The 16752-nt window shown below is 37.8% G+C and overlaps 1 protein-coding gene across 1 annotated transcript in view; it reads left to right on the forward strand.

Moving 5' to 3' along the window:
- The first annotated feature begins 915 nt into the window (after window positions 1-915).
- LOC145989357 (uncharacterized) overlaps window positions 916-16752 on the forward strand; it is a 30342-nt gene continuing 14505 nt past the window's right edge. The window contains exons 1-2 of the mRNA XM_083124692.1: window positions 916-1005; window positions 9023-9080. Of these exons, the coding sequence (XP_082980818.1) occupies window positions 9036-9080 (45 nt within the window). The 5' untranslated portion in view covers window positions 916-1005; window positions 9023-9035. The remainder of the gene's footprint in view (window positions 1006-9022; window positions 9081-16752) is intronic.

Genomic DNA, 16752 nt, shown 5'->3' on the forward strand with positions numbered 1-16752 from the left:
TCCTAAAAAAATGTTCTAGTTGGATGATAATCTACCACGTGACATTTTGTTGCAGAAATTATCATTTGCATACACCAAGTAAAATTTTCCTAGTTCCAAGTGAAATGACCCTGAAATATTAGCCGATAGAGTAACACATTTCCACATATCAAATTGACCTGACCTGAATCACGCGAAATCTCCATGAATCTAGTGAAATTTACATGTACCGAATGAAGAGTTGACTCAAAAAATGCATCTTTCTTGTGCAGACTGGTATTTTCCTGCAACGATTGTCGTTTCCCAACAAAGTGTGCAATTCCCTAGCACCTAGTGAAATTTATATGCACCCAATGGATTTTTCTGAACATGAAGTACATTTTGGTCGCACTGAGAAATTTCTGTGCACTAAGTGAATTTCTTTGAGAAAAACAAACCTAGGTATTTTCTAAGCATCGAGCGAAATTTCCCTGCAACGAGGTTATTTAAATGTAACGAGGGAAATTTTCTCCCAGCTGGCAACACTGTCCCAAGGTCCATTCCACATTCATTCTTAGAGATGCTCTTCTCCTCCCCCTCCTCACATCTGTCTCGTCTCCCGCCTGAAGGCAAAAGAGTGAAAGTGAAATCTCATCACAGGAGGAGCAAATTCTGTCCCACCGTCGCCCCCCCCCCCACCAATTCCCTCCCCCCATCTCTCCAAATGTGGCATATGGATCCACGCATGTGTACATATGACGTCGATGCTCGGGTTCACGTAACTTCTTTTTTTCTACCGTTCTTATTTGTTGCTCTTCTCTAGATTACTCCCCCCACCAATGTTTTCCGAAGTACCCACTCTTATTTCGATGAATAGGATGACACCGTCGCAATACCATCTGAAGGGAGAGAGTTTCGGGTATATAAACCACAACAATTTCTGCACTCCACAGCTTAGTTTCAGTGTTGTCCACCGACTGGAGATAGTCCAGTTGGGTTTCAGTGACTCCCACTCCATTGTTGCGATCTTCTTGAAGATAAGACACTGTGAGTATTGTGATTGTCGTTTAGGCATACCATTGTCAGTCAAGAATCACCGTGAATGTTCCTCAAAGAAATTTGAACCACACATAAATCAGAGGTAACGTTCTAACCTTGTAATGAAGATGTCCCGGGTTCGATCCCCGGTGGAGACACGCTGTATAGTAGCTCCGATCGCAAGTTTGACATAAAACGGACACCTATGTATAGTTCGATTTGAGATTATATCAATATTTTACTGGTTAGAAACATCTTTAAACTGTAGGTCCACTTCCGATTAGTCCATCTTGATTTGACATCAAATGGCCTCAAAAGATAAATTCGTCACAATTTAGCCAAAGAGTGATGCAAAGTAATATACAAATAGTTACCGTCGGATCTTGTAAACCGTGTTCATTACCTAAATTTACATGTGTTTTTACAAAATGCTTTTCCGTTAAGTTTTCCTCATTATTGAAATGTCACTACTAGTATTGTCGGTGCTTAAAGACAGATTATCTCGTAACAGTCACAGTGAAAAATGCTCATCACACTCAAGGCCTCCCCGGTGGCATAGTGGAAATCAGGGAATCCAGGGTTCAATACCCGATGGATGAGCATATTGCTTCGCATCTCAATTTAAACTGTAGGCCCAGTTCCGATTAGCCTATCTGTACAGAAAGTGGACAGAAAAAACTCAAACTCATTGCACTCATATCATGGTCATTCCTCAAAACAAGAACCTTCGTAGCCTACATTGGAATTTACAAAAGCATTAGGTACCTTGTATATTCGTGGTTTAGGATCCCTCTTAGCTGGGTTATTAACGGTAAGTTTCATAACTTTTTGTCTCGCCGGCTTAGAAAGTTCCTGTCTGGTGTCATTTTAATTTGACCATATCACCATCAGTGGTGCAGTGAACGTTTGTAGTTGTGTACCTGTGTGTAGCGATTAATCTCAATAAAACCATAATTTTGAGCACTTGATCAATGTCCTCGGATTGTCGGTAAATATCATGTGTCCTCGGATGGCAGGGTAGGCAATAAAGTGTGTTTGAATGTATATAAAGAAGTAATCTGCTGCATTTGACATTGATGTGAGTAGATGCTGCTTCTACAACAGTCAAATGAACTGACTCATACATTACAACAGGAATTCTTCAGATTCCGTTTGGTGAATTTGTACAAAGTATTAAAGTGTAAGATGATTGCTTGAGATAAGTTATGCCTAATATTTGATAAGATATATCAATGAAAGAGTAGTCACATTGTTAAAAGTTGCATCCACTCATATTTTTTCTGTGTTTTCCCAATGGCATGTTAACGTTGTCGCCATGTACAAAGTCCTGAGTTCGATACAGTGTAGATCAAGTCCCAATTGGGCTATCTGTGCATCAAATGGGGTTAAAAAGAAATTTCAAAAACACTCCCTTTTCTCCTTGTTTTGTTTTGATGGAGATGAAGGTAGGGACCGTTGCCATATGTTGTGTTGAACAGTAAGGCTAATCAGTACTGGACCTACAGTTTAAAGTGGAATCCGAACCACTATGTGCCTCCACTGGGTATCGAACTCGGGAGCCCTTGATTACAAATCTACACAAACACCTAATCAAAAATGGGTGGAAACAACTACAAAGTTCCATGTTCACAGGCAGACAACCTAACACCAGTGGCGCGTCCAGATGTAGTTGTTAGTGGGTCATAATGCTATCCTTTGAAGAAACTTCGCATAAGAGTGTCGGTTACAGAAAAAAAAGATGGCCAAATATTGAACAAAGTTCTCATGAAGACAGACATACATCCTCTTAGCCATATCACTACCTACAACACCCTCGATCTGTTTTGGATTCAATTTCATCAAAATGCATAATTTTAGGTTTTAAAATAACAAGGTAATATTTGAAGCAAAAATTATTTACTGAAAGTGTTGCTCGAAACAATGAATATTTTGTAAGTACAGTGTGTTTGTTCAAAAATATATCGTCAATCATGTAAATTAATATAAGTGGTATAATATTAGGCTGAACACCCTATATTTATGACGATTAATCTAACAGTACAAGTGGTTAATGATACTGCCTGAAAAGTATATTGGGATAAATAATAACAATTTTGTTGGGTTAAAATGGATAATTAGTTCATATGGAAGAAATTAAGTTATTAATATCAGCAAATAGATGGAAAAAGTGGTGCTGAAGCTATCCTCTCTGTAAATTTGTTTGTGTGTTACTCTGTTTTATGCATGCTCGGATTGTCTAATTTAGACTAGAACTACCTCGCCGGGAATCCAACCAATGATTACTCGATCAAAATCAACATCTTATTAAATTTAAGTTTCATCCGGAATTGAACCAAGCAACATTTATAACACGATTTTTTATGATTTTCAAATAATCGTTCAGCAATGTAAAATAGAGAGAAATACAAGATATAAGTAAAATTTAAGAAGTTTTACTGGGTGATTGTTATGAATGTCCTTTAAATCTTAATTGCCATAAAACCAAAATTATTAAATCATTATGTATTGTTGAGTATACCTTTCACCTAATCTAACTACAAGTTTGAAGACAGAACGTCATCTGTTATCCGACAATGAAAAATTTTGATCTTTTGCTTAAGATGATGATTCACTTCTTGATTAAACTAAGTACCGATTAATTCACTTTACTTTGTACCATTCCTGTAATTTCTTGACAAGCGTGAGATGTGATTAGCACCACGCTCTAGCTTCCTCTGTCTCCCCCTCCCCGAACCCATGTTATTCACTGTCCAGCATTATTACCACGATAATATATAAATACTGATATAAAGTATATAATTCTAATAAAAAGACAGCTGACGAGTAACTTTGAAGTAATATTTTATGCAGTTTAGGACTTCAAAGTATTAAGTGGGGGGAAGGGGAGTTGTTCAGGGTGAGTATTCCAATATTGATAAACTTTCAAGAACCAAGACAACTGCAAATGTCTCATGTAGAAAACTACATCTCTTTCCATACTCTATATGTCATTTACTGTCCTTCTCTATCTTCTTCTTCCTCCTTCTCGTTCCCTGTCTCTACACAATCTTAATCCTTTCTCTCACTATTACCTCCTTTCTCCACTTTATATATCCCAAAATATCAACTCTTTTCTCTCTCTGAAATTTCAATGCTTTTGTCTACATTTCGTTCTCTTTCTATAGTTGCACCTATATGTATTTCGTTTCTGTGTAGTAACATACCTCAGTATAAGGCAACATTTTGTGCCATTTCTAACCTAACGAATCAATACATGCACGCATTTCTTGCATATCTTCAAAACATTCTAATATTTCTATCGTATTAGCACCGTGTGCTATTTTAAGCATACTTATTCCTTGTAGATATAATTTTAAATGTAACTACAGAACTATTAATAGATGTCTCATCTTTCAGCATCTAGTTTCATTTTTTTGTAAAATCTTTTGCGTGGTATTAAGTCTTTAAGAAATTGACTTTTCTTTCATTCAATAAAATTCATATAAATTAATTAAAGTTATTAAGTTTTCACGCAAAATGTGATAGGCATATTCACACAAACAAGGGAACTTCTTGGATCATGAAAACTAAACGTCAAAATTATGTAGCTTTATTCATAATATTTTTATGGCATGATTTCATTAGAATTTCGATTAAAAGTGTAGAAGAATTCCTGCTTTAAAATGTTTTATCCATTTTCTAACACTGCTGGCACCCATGTATACATCTCTATACACACACACTGAAGTACATTCTGAATTTTAGCAGCAGGAATTCCCTCCTTAACAAGACATTCAATCACAGCACGTTGTCGAAACGAAACATCATTGTCAGCCATTTTTAAACAAGCGATCAAAGCTAATGACGTCACACTACCTCCTCGCGTTCAGTAAAGTCTATATTTTGCGATGATTTACTTCATTTGCGTGTATTGATGGATTCTGATTTATTTTTAAAAAATAAATCGTTGCTCATTACTTTCAGTATGCCCCTCGTATATTGCCGAGAAAGATTCAGGAAGCTGCATAAAAAAACGCTTCAATTGATGTATTAAAATACAACTCAACTCAGAAAAAGATATTCGTTAGCATCATATGATTCACGTTGGCTTACCTTCACAAATTATATTTTAAAAATGCATCCAACTGTAAGTCTCATTCTTGGACAGGACAAAACACACCTTAGTGCATCAATCGATGCATTTCTGGTGCATTAATGGAATAAACATCTTCCATTGCCATAAATTTTACATTTCTACCTCTTTATTTTCTGAGTAAGCGATAGACATCTATTAGTATATGACTGCTTTCTATATTACAAAAGGGCCTCCCCGATGGCGCAGTGGTAGCGTCGTCGCCTTGTATTCAAAGGGTCCCGGGTTCGATAGCAGGACGAGGCTCATAGTGGTTCGGATCGCACTTTAAACTGTATTTGCAGTCCTGATTAGCCTTACTGTGCATAGAGTGGACTTAAAACACCAAATCAATCAATCAATCAATCTATATTAGAAACAACAATCAGATTTGGTACAGATCAAATTTCATATTTGTAACTTGAATAGTTTCCGATTGATTGATTGAGTTGGTGTTTTAAATCCACTTTATGCACAGTAAGGCTAATCGGGACTAGACCTACAGTTTAAAGTGGAATCCCGAACCACTATGTGCCTCGTCCGGGTATCGAACCCGGGACCCCTTTATTACAAGCCGACACCGCTACCACTGCGCCATCGGGGAGGCTAACATATTTACCGATACGTTTGCCCGATCAGCAAGTCAGCGAACTACGTAAATAAATTATGCTTTTAGCCAAAATAATACATGGATATTTTTTTTTTTTTTGGCATTGTTTACGTACATGTGGAAATTTTGCTAAAAGTTATTTCGAACGCACAATTTGTTACAGGGATAACCAACCAATGTATAGTCACCACCAATAAAAATGGGACACCTAGATCCTGAAATGCTCGCTTCCCTGCAAGGTGTAATGTGTGTTGCCTAACTCTTAAGGCGATAAGAGGATTTTTAATAACAAATTTTCAATGGCAACTTCTACCACCACCGTAGAGTTATGCAACACACATAACGCCTTTCAGAGAAGTGAGTATGTCAGAATATAGGTGTCCCATTTATATTGGTGGTGACTGTACATGCAAGGATTCGAACCCAAAGCCTTCCGAGACGAGATTAAGAGAGTGCAATGTCAGTAACGCTCCTGTGGCGGTTTCAAATGTACACCACATAACACAATTAAGAAAAGAAATATGTAACGGTGCTTTCTCATTCATCCGACTGGCTTACGTCATCAGAAGTAGCACCTTTCAGTGATAAATATGGAGCACACTTCTCTTCTATTTACACTAGAACAATAGAAGCCCACGTTGATGAATTCCCGCGCTCACGTGGGCAGTTGACGTAGGTCATGTCCAGCCAATGAACAAAGGAGCAAGAGTGGATTGCATCACACGAGACGCCAGATGTAAAAACAAATTACTCCAGCCTTCAGAACGAGTAAACACTTACCGTTGTTTCTTTGTAAATTACCCCGCAGCTTTCGTTCAAAAGATTTCATTAATTTCAGCGCATGTGAATGCAAATTGCCATAGTTTTACTGTTACGCCGATGGCTTCATGCCAAACCAAAGGTCTCACTGATCGCACAAGACTCTAGCAACTGTCCTGTTCTGACGTCAGCACCGCATACTTTCGTTGTTACGTATAGTTCTCTTAGCATAAATACACTCCACATGTATTATTTATGCTAAGAGAACTAAACCTAACAAGCCTCACCTAACAACGAAGGTATTTGGTGTAACACTGAAAGCATTCCGCTCTGACGTTATAAACGAAGGTTGCTAGTGTCTTGTGCGATATGCGAGACTCACAAAAGTGGCGTATTGACTACTATAGCCTGACAAGTTAAGTCCCGATATGCGCAGATCGCTGCGGAGCACTTCCTATTACGTCATCCTCCCCACCACTCTTCTACTCACTGGTCTGGCGTTGAGAATACCAGTGGTGCGAACTCGGCAAAATTAAGCTAAAACAAATATGACATGCAGGCTCCTATTATATCAGTGGTTCATTTTATTTAATCAGGCCTTTGAAAATGCGTGCGGTGCGCCGATCGTAAACTGTAGTATTACGCACGTGCGTTAAGATTTATAACGAAGAGAAACTACAGGGCGAATGACTTCATTTTCTGAATGCGACATTGAGCATTGGCCTTTTTTTTTTTAACCGAGTGGGGTGGTAGTTCGTTTGTTTATCGTACAACAATCACTACAAGAAGGCAATCTGATAACACGCTTGCCTGTGTTATTTTCTAAGGCATTGAAACTTTGAAAGAGATGGACTTATGGACGAGCGTGTAGATGAACTGAGACTTGGTGAAGCCGATTCAGACACGGACACAGATTCATCGGTAGACACAGACTCGGATGAGTGGGAGAGTGAAACTGAAGAAGGAGAACTGGAAAACATTTAGAAGGTGAGCTCAGTTCTATCGTTTATATATTTTTCATTTTTCTATCGTTTTATTTCATACATTTCTTATGCTGGTAAGAAATATCCCTAATATAACTTAATTCATTTAAGGTTTAAAGGGATAATATCAAAATGTATCTAGAATTTAGCGTAATCAATAGGTATCGTAGGTTAGGGAAAACTAATTCATGCCTTTCACATTCAAATTTCGTTGAAAATTCTAAGACAATTCCGCTGCCTCCGGGTTGCAACACTGCGAACGAACGTCGCCACAGACAATGGAGAGGGGAAATGTAATGTGAGGTGCGCAAACAATGGATTGCAGCGTCTTGTTTTTAAACTTGTCAAGTTATAGTGAGAGATTTCCAGCTATTCCACTAGGCCTGTGCCTTCTTAAAACAAGGCCCGTGCAAAGGCGCTTTGCTTACACGCTACGTCATCATTAGTAGACCGTGCAACCCAGCATGAAATCAGCATCACACTCACATGATATCACCACAGCACAGGAATTACACTCCATACAAACACACTGGGATGTTAGGGGGTGAACTGTCAATGAACACATGCACCAGTCCCTCTTCCAGGCATCCCTGGACTGCATTCTTCCAGGAGGGTTTGGCGCCACAGCAGGTATAAGGCTTGAAAGGCTTCTGAAGTGTACTGTCCATGCCTGTTTGTGATTGTACTCTAATTCATTGGCGGATTTAACGGGAGGGGCACGGGGGCACGTGCCACTCCCAAAAGGGATGACCAAAAATAAAATATGACGATATCCTTACACCCCAACCCAAAGAAATGATCTAGCAGCACAATATAGAATTCTCAAACTTCCTTTGGTAATTTCATTTCCCAGACAGTCACAGAATAAGAAACAAGTTTTCACAAAATTGGTAATGGCCCAAATGTGAATTCCGAACTGTAGTTCTTTCAGTATCTGATCATTAGTAATACAAGTACTGCTACATCGCCTTGTAATCAAGGGTTCGATGTAGGTCCGGTTCCGATTGAGTTATTTGATCACAAAAGGGACCTCAAACAAACTTTGTCAAGTTTTTCTCTCTGAAATGAGAAATTAGAGAAAAGGGGATTTTTTTAGATAAAGAATAGAAAAAGAAAGAAAGAACGAGAAAGAATTCCATGACATGAATGAAATTTTAGGGCAACACCAGTGACCACTCTACCCACTAAGATATATCTGTGTGTGTGTGATGTGTGTTAGTTCATTGTTTACAGTAGTTCAGACTATTGTTTCGTTTACTGCTTAACATTGTGGAAATTTCCATTCCTATATGTGTTACAATAAACATAAAAACATAATAATATATCCCTGTTAGGAAAATGTGTGTAATCCCTTAAAACATGTTAAAAAATGCCGTTCAAAAAACACACTTGTAAACTTCTTCAAAATGATATAGGCAACACTAAGTTTAGTTACGTTTTCCGAGTTTTATCGTTTCTGTTGGTGACATATTGTTGTAAACTTTTAAATATAAGTATATATATAGAGTATTTCCACATTTAGTTATTAAAAACATTGTTATATATTTTCTTTTCTCTTTGCAGAAAGCCTTCAACAATGTGGGTCATTATCCTAGCTTTACTAGCAACAGCTGCTGGACAGGTAAGAGATAATGAGAGATCCTGTGCTAGAAGAATATTGATCGAAGTATTCAAATATCTAGTATATTTAATAACAACACTTCGAATTTTTCAGTGCCAGAACTAAAGGGGGGAGCAAAGGGCGACGAACGATAAGAAAAAGTTGGAAAATATTAAACATTGTGGCACCTTGTAAAGGTATCTGTACTCAATTAAATTCATATAATAGAAACGCAGCTGTGATAGAAGGCTCGCAAAGGAATAGATCTAAAAATTGCGTGCTCACTTCGCTCTCAATACAATTTCTGAAGGGTGACGTCATTTATTTTTCTTGTTGCTTAAAAACAGATATTGAATGTGGTACACTGATGACATACAAGGGTTGGATAAAAAGTAATGGCAACACTGCTGTCCCGTGAAAGGGGTGAGTCACAGCTCCACAAGCGTTTCGTGGCTGTTAAAGGAATGTCAGTGGGAACGATTGTATGTTATTCAGTCCAAAACAGCAGTGCTCTGAAGCAGAGGACGAGAGTGTAAGCGCCCTAACAATATGTTTAGGCAAGAAGAACAACGTCTCTCAGGCAGACGGTCAACGCAGCCTACTTCTGCACCTTTTTGTTGCAACACCACCTTCGTCTCGCATTAAGAAGGAAGCGACGGCACGGTGTACCATCATCCTGCTTGACAATGCAAGGTGTCACACTGCGAACACTGTGACGGCGCTCCTGCATAACTGGTAGTGGGAGGTACTGGAACATCCGCCGTATTCACCGGTATGAGACCGTGTGATTACGACAGTTTTGTCAAAATGAAGGAACCACTGGGCGGGAAGCACTACGATACGCGCGAAGCCATCATACGTGCTATAGGGCGGTCACTGCGGGACATCGATAGAGATGGACGCGCTGACGGTGTACGACGCCTTCCATACGTGTGACAGAAGGTCGTAGAGATGAGGGGCGATTACTTTGAAGGAATGTAACACGTGCTCCTCTGCCAATACAGTCAAGTACCAATTATACCAGTGTTGCCATTACTTTATATCCAATCCTTGTAGAATGGTGTGCAGGAATCAAAAATGGCCGAAATCGGAAAATGAATGTTGACTGATTGATGAAGTGCTATAACTGCAGTACAAGGCATAAGAAACGTATACTATAATCAAAATTATGCTGCGGAGTTGTTAGCACAGCGCGCTACGACGCCAGGGTCTCGGTTCGAATTCCAGCTGGGGTATGGGTGTTCTTTATCAGTGTGTCACTTCATCAATTTCAGCATATCATCACTCGTCCTCATCTCCGCGATTAGTCAAAAGTGGTCGAAAAGCAAAGTAAAATCAAATCAAATCAATGAAAGGCACAAGGGACATTTTTACGATATTGTTATGTTAGAGAAATTATTATACTAACGATTCTCTATATGCTGTAATAAATGTACTCAATATTCTGCATAGTCATGCATTGTACATTACCCAATAGAACACAGAAATAGGGCCAAATGTGCATTTTGGTTGAATGAAACATTTTCTGTTAAAAAAAAAATAATAATAATATTACTTTTCCTAATGATGCCTGAGAGGGAGTTGTTTGAGCGCCAACTTCAACAAGAAGTTTAAGTTAGGGAAATAATATTTGTTCCAAGCGCGGTGCGGGAGGAAACTGCGAATTCAGTGTACAGGAGGTCCCGAAACCGATTCACGTCCCCTGGTACTGAAATCCCTAGCTACTACTCTGTTCAAATCTACGTGGATTTCCCTCCTTCAATTTGGACGTTCAGATGGCGTTAGAAAGATATCCATTCAGAAAATTAAATGCTAATCCTGTATAAATAGAACGAATTACGATAAAACCACACGCACATATGGAAATAAGAAAAACTGGAAAAAAATGCTATTAGAAATTTAAATTTTAACAATGTTACATTTAAAGGTCCCGCATTTGAACTAGTAGTTACTTATTTCGATTATAGTGTAAATGGCATAAATTGTTTAATCTGCGTGTGCAATTTACATGAGAATAATCATTGAACTGGAGCTCTTCAAGTGAATTCTCAAGAGAGAGGGCATGGTACGCGTGCACTTGACATACAAAACTCTTTTTTTTTCTTTTACAAAACGTACGTTTGTCGCGCTCAAGAGGAGTGACGTCACCAGATGTTATCAGCTGAAAATCTTGTAAGTAAACATTAGATTAACAGATGGTGCTAATTGTTCTAGTGGAGTGGTGGAGTAAATGCTGAAGAAACACAGATGAAAGACAAAAAACGATGGATAATTAAATTGATGATTTGCTTTTGTTAGGAGTGTAAAATACAATATAATGTAAATAAACAAGAATTACATTACATCACATATTATTCTATTTCTCTCGTGACATTGTTTAAGAACATGTCTTTAAATTATTCCATGTGTACGCGCTGGCTAGACGACTACTCTTGTTTCTGTTCGACTGTGTATTGTTATTTTCCCAACATTAACAAAGTATTGACCGAATTGTCTCTGTTGTAGGTCCTTGACGGAGGATCATTGTTAATCACGTGACAATATACTCGGGGACAGGAAGTGAGGCATCTGTTGCCATAGCGACGCTCACAGCTAAATTTGTTCGGAGTTTTACGGCAATCAATGTTCTTGTTTTTCAGTCCGTCTTAGCAATATACGTGATAGGCTACAGCAAATTAAATTTTCATCCATGCTTGTTCTGCTGGCTTACATTTGCATATGACGTAGGCGTTAATAATCAAATGTATATTTACGAGTAATTAATTTGGAATGATATGTTGAAAACGTGTACGTATGACGAATCCCAGTGCTTCTTCAAGCCCATTGCTTGCGATAGCTTGCGATTGAGAACCGTAAGTACTTGTAGTCCCATTGTTTAAAAAATAATCGAATTGTAATCTAGCTGCAAGGAAGATGTATATTGTAACAAGTGGCATTTTGATTAAATAGTAAACGTGCGTGCTCTCTCAAAAGAAACAAATGTTTCATTATATTCCTTACGACTAAAAATCTTGCCACTAAAAAATCTTGTTTTTTCATTAGCCTTAATGAACACAGCAGAAAGAAAATGAAACTTAATTTCGATATTAATATCGGTGTCATTATTTGTACCTGGAAGAAAAATGAAATGCATTCTACATTCTACTTTAATAATATCTATTTCATTGTCTCTACAACAGTAGTACTGAAATCTTCTCGTGCATCTAAGAAATACATTTTTATTCCGTTCATGCATGGCGCACTCTGGTGTTGGTTGCAACACCTTTGGTTAGAAGCAACGATCTGTGGTTTACCTATCCACAATACTCAAAACTTTCGCTCACCTTCTTCATTGTAAAACGTCATTGGCGTACTGTTATGAGTGTGCTCTGAAAACTTGTCACTAAGTCTACCTGGCTGTTTCGTGGTTGAATGTGTCGTTTTGAAAGAGGCCATTAATGTCACAATATTGTACATATATACATACGTACATACTTTGAGCATTTTTCCTTGGGAAACATTCTGTCTTCAACAACGTGGGTGGCCATGGGCTGGCCACCCACGAAGAAAATGTTGCGAGTGTTCAAGAACCAGGCTATTCAAGTAGGTGTTAAAATTCGATGAGAGAATTCCCAATCCAATTTAAATATCACACTAAAAATATATCGACAAGTCGATTTTTCTTAAGGAAGAGAGGGACAATTTCTCTTAGGTCTTTCTCGCTGCGGCAGCTGCCGATCACTGTTACCAACTGTGCTCTTTTGGAGCCAGATCTGGCTCTTTCATATACTCGTTTGGCTGTGAACTGTGGCACCCGCCCCCTGCCCCACTATAATGCCACCACTGGCTCCGACCCACAAATATCAACTTTTGCCATGAGTGTACATTTTGCACTTGACGTGATATTGTTATATTGGCTGCGTCACCCACCCCCTCTTATCTCCCCAGCTACTTTCATATAGCGTCGTGTGGCCGAACTGAAGATGACAATATTGTTATCCGGGAATCCTTTATTTTCGATTTCATATGAGCGTCAGTCGATTATTGAGATGGGTGATGCCGCCAAATCTAGGCGGTGAAAATTTAGAATAAATTGCCATTACTATAAAGCTAACGGTAATAGCAGCGCCCCACCCCACCTGACACCTAAAATTACGCTAAAAGCACATTATGCAGTCTTCGTTAATCTAGCTCCTTGAAAGTCATTCTTAGCTCTATTAATGGTTAAATTTAGCTCTTTTATGCACATCAGGTTTGGCAACACTGCCAGGATGGCCGTAGGAGGCAAGGAGAAATGTATTAGGCTTACGGGAGCATTATCTTATTAGTTCTGTAGGGAATATCAAACATCCAATGACGTAGAAAAGTACATGGACGGAAAAAGGACACGTTGAACAATGTCTTAGTCGTAGGAAAAGTCGAAACTCCCATTTCATTAGCTGTAACTTGAAGTTGATTTCCCATAAGGAATACATGGGATTTTGTAAATACTTATTAATCATATTTTCAAACATCGTGTCTAGCTTACTAATCAACTTGAAAAACAGTTTCCACATGCAACCTGGAGAGAAATTCATACTTTCTTGCAAACTAAACCCCTTTTTTTAAATAGCCGTGTCCAATCCGATGATATTGAAATAAATGCGCAACTGGTGCGTAATTGTCCCTCTTCGCCTTAATACATTGATGTAAATAATAAATGTAATTGAAAATTATTATTTATAAAGTCAATTACTCCAATTCCATGCCTAAAACGCCGACATTTTTGCAGTATACATCGACTACTAACAAAAGAGCCTTCGGCCAGAAGCCTTCGCGTATCTTCCCCTCCAACCGTTCGGCTAGGGCCATTAGGTATCTACCCCTCCTCTTCACGCACGGGACACGATATTCTGCGCAGGTTCTATTGCCTGTAGTCACACTATACCAAAAAACTATCAAACTGGAATATACGTTAAACCTTTATCGATAGATGGCGTTATTCAAATGTTATTAAAGCATGAGATTTATACCACACAGAAAAAAATTGCATTTTTTGAACTATCAAAACACGTTTTGTAAAGTTTTCTGGTAATCGTAAACAAACAAAAAAGTGGTAGCCTAAAACTAAATTTGGTCCTTTTGACTACATTTTTGGTAACTCTAAACAAACATCCACGATTACTGAAAGAATTTGATTCTGGTAAACAATCATTTGTTTCTTGTTTAGTTAAACAAGGTTAGTGAAAACAAATTTTTAGTTATTCCAAAATTATTATTATTATTATTATTATTACGTAAAATAATGTTTTTTTCTCTGTGCAGATTGTATACACAGAACAGAGATGGCGCATAATTATAAACGGAATTTGTTGGAAGAAAAATGGTCCTTTCGCAAAAGTTACTTCATTACTACAATTACGTCACGTTAAATGTACTTTTAGCAAGAGAGATTCGTGTGTAAATTATAAATATCTACACCTTCGAAAACGTAAATTCAAAGATACCTCTCACTCTCACGTCCGGAAATTAGAAAATTTCACTACATAATGTCCTTTGAAAGGTTTTATAATGGTCCGCTGAAATTACAATCTACAGGTTCAGAAATTAAGAAAGGAAAGTGTATGCATTGTAGATTCAATTACCTTGTGTCGCTCGCTACCTCGTTTCATAGGAAACACCCTCGGAGCCTGGAACAAAAGTAAAGATAATTATTGAAGAGAATGATTAGTAATAATGGCAATAACAAACAAGGAAAGACTTACAAGGTACTAAAATTAAATAATAAAAATATAGTTGTTTAGAATTTGTAGTGTAATCGATGGTAACTTACTCGAAGGCAAGGATTATATATCATACGGCCTTGAAGGACAGTACAAAGAAGATTTATGATAATATGCATAACATATTAATCAGGAACTTTACTTTTCATCAACTGGATCTAACATCCATTTTGTTATTCAATAAATATTCAATTGTTTACGTATTTGATATTAATTTCTTGCCAAGGCAGTTGTTTTTATACAATTTTTGGCCATCTTATTTACACGTAAACTAGATAATTAATACGTAATACCTATCTTTATTCTTACTGTCATTTTACGTATCCATTGTAACAGTACAATATTAATTTATGTACTTTAATTAATATTATTTTAATTTAAATATTTATATTATTATTTCAGGGACATTTGGTTCAGACCCCTCACACCCCGAAATACGTGCCTGATTATAAACGAGATTGTAAATTACAATAAAATCCTGCTAATAGAAAGGTGCAACAAGTGAAATTTCAAAATAAAAATAATAAAGCTTTAACTTTCTTGCAACACCAAAACATTTACGAGCTGTATTCGTCTGTTCTAAGCATGGGAGATTTCTGATGTGCTACTGATTTTTTAATATTTTTTAATTGCCTTGGTCTATGGTGATGAAACCTAACAAAACAAACACAATTTTTTCCTCTTGAGTTCAAAATGACCATCATCATATTCGACCGAGAATCGAGAACTTTGGAAAGCGAAAGAGCGTCCAGTGCGGGTAAAATTGCCGCATCACGTTCATAATCACGCGAACTTACGGAAAGTGGGGGGAACGTAGAGTTGCAAAATATGTTACGCATTGGAGTCACGTTCCGAGAGCAGCAGTTAACTTACACGCGGAGAGCTTCTTATTTGAATTTACGGCTTTTGGTACGCATGGAAAGAAGCAATGTACCTCCATTTGACTTATCCAACGGTAGTTCACGTACAGACATTACCTTCTTTACTGGTGTTACAATTAAAAAGCTTTTTCGTAACGATTCTGCCATCAAATTCTTCTCATCCATCTGAGACGACCTCGTTCGAGTATTCAGAAGATACTTCTTTGAAAGGCAGAAGTCAAAGGACTGAACCTGTTACGAAATTGATGATTCTTGTAACTCTCTGTCTCGAACTTTGACGACTGTCCTTTTTTGCACATGCCTTCGAGCAATTTACTTTCTTGTCTTCAAGCGGCTCACACGTAGTCACGAACTGCTGTAGAAACCAAACTAAAGCTCAATTAAGACACCATTAATTATTCCCTTTCATAAGTTCTGAAGTTCAAAACACGGTTTCATCTTTCTTCCATAAGTTTGAGCCATGTTATTGCAAGTACCTACTATTTCTGATAGTAGCGCCATCTGTCGACCGTCAACTGTTTCACAACTCATACACCTTCATTTCCAAAATTAACTTAAAAAGAGGTTATGTTGAAGAATAAAAACAAACAACACTATAGCTGTGTTTCACCTACGTCACAAACTGCTGCATTGTGGGATCGATCAGCCATGATTGAGGCCAGTTCTTCTAAGCTTAAGGAATTCAAGCGGGCGGGAGGGAGATACAAACACGGACATTCGTGATTTAAAACAAACGTGCAGTTAGTGCAGATGCAACGAACGCTACATGGTGGATATTTCCTTGCAAACGACAAATAAAATTGTAAAATTGGCCGTCACATGAAACGCACCTAGGGATAAACCCATAAATACATAAATTAACTGGAATCCTTGTAAATTACGCGGTGTGGGTATATTTTACTGGTTCGGATCCCTCTTTAAAACTAACTGCCAGGTCTAATTTTGCATTTTCTTGTGTGACGTCTGGGCTCCTTTGATGATGTGTATAATTATCATGAACCCAGCCTGTGTGATACACTTTTGAAAATTTATTCTTTCCTACACACAGAAAACTAAATGCATCATATCGAT

This window comes from Lepisma saccharinum, chromosome 6 (assembly GCF_977018435.1).
Source record: "Lepisma saccharinum chromosome 6, izLepSacc3.1, whole genome shotgun sequence".
In the NCBI taxonomy this organism is placed as follows: domain Eukaryota; kingdom Metazoa; phylum Arthropoda; class Insecta; order Zygentoma; family Lepismatidae; genus Lepisma; species Lepisma saccharinum.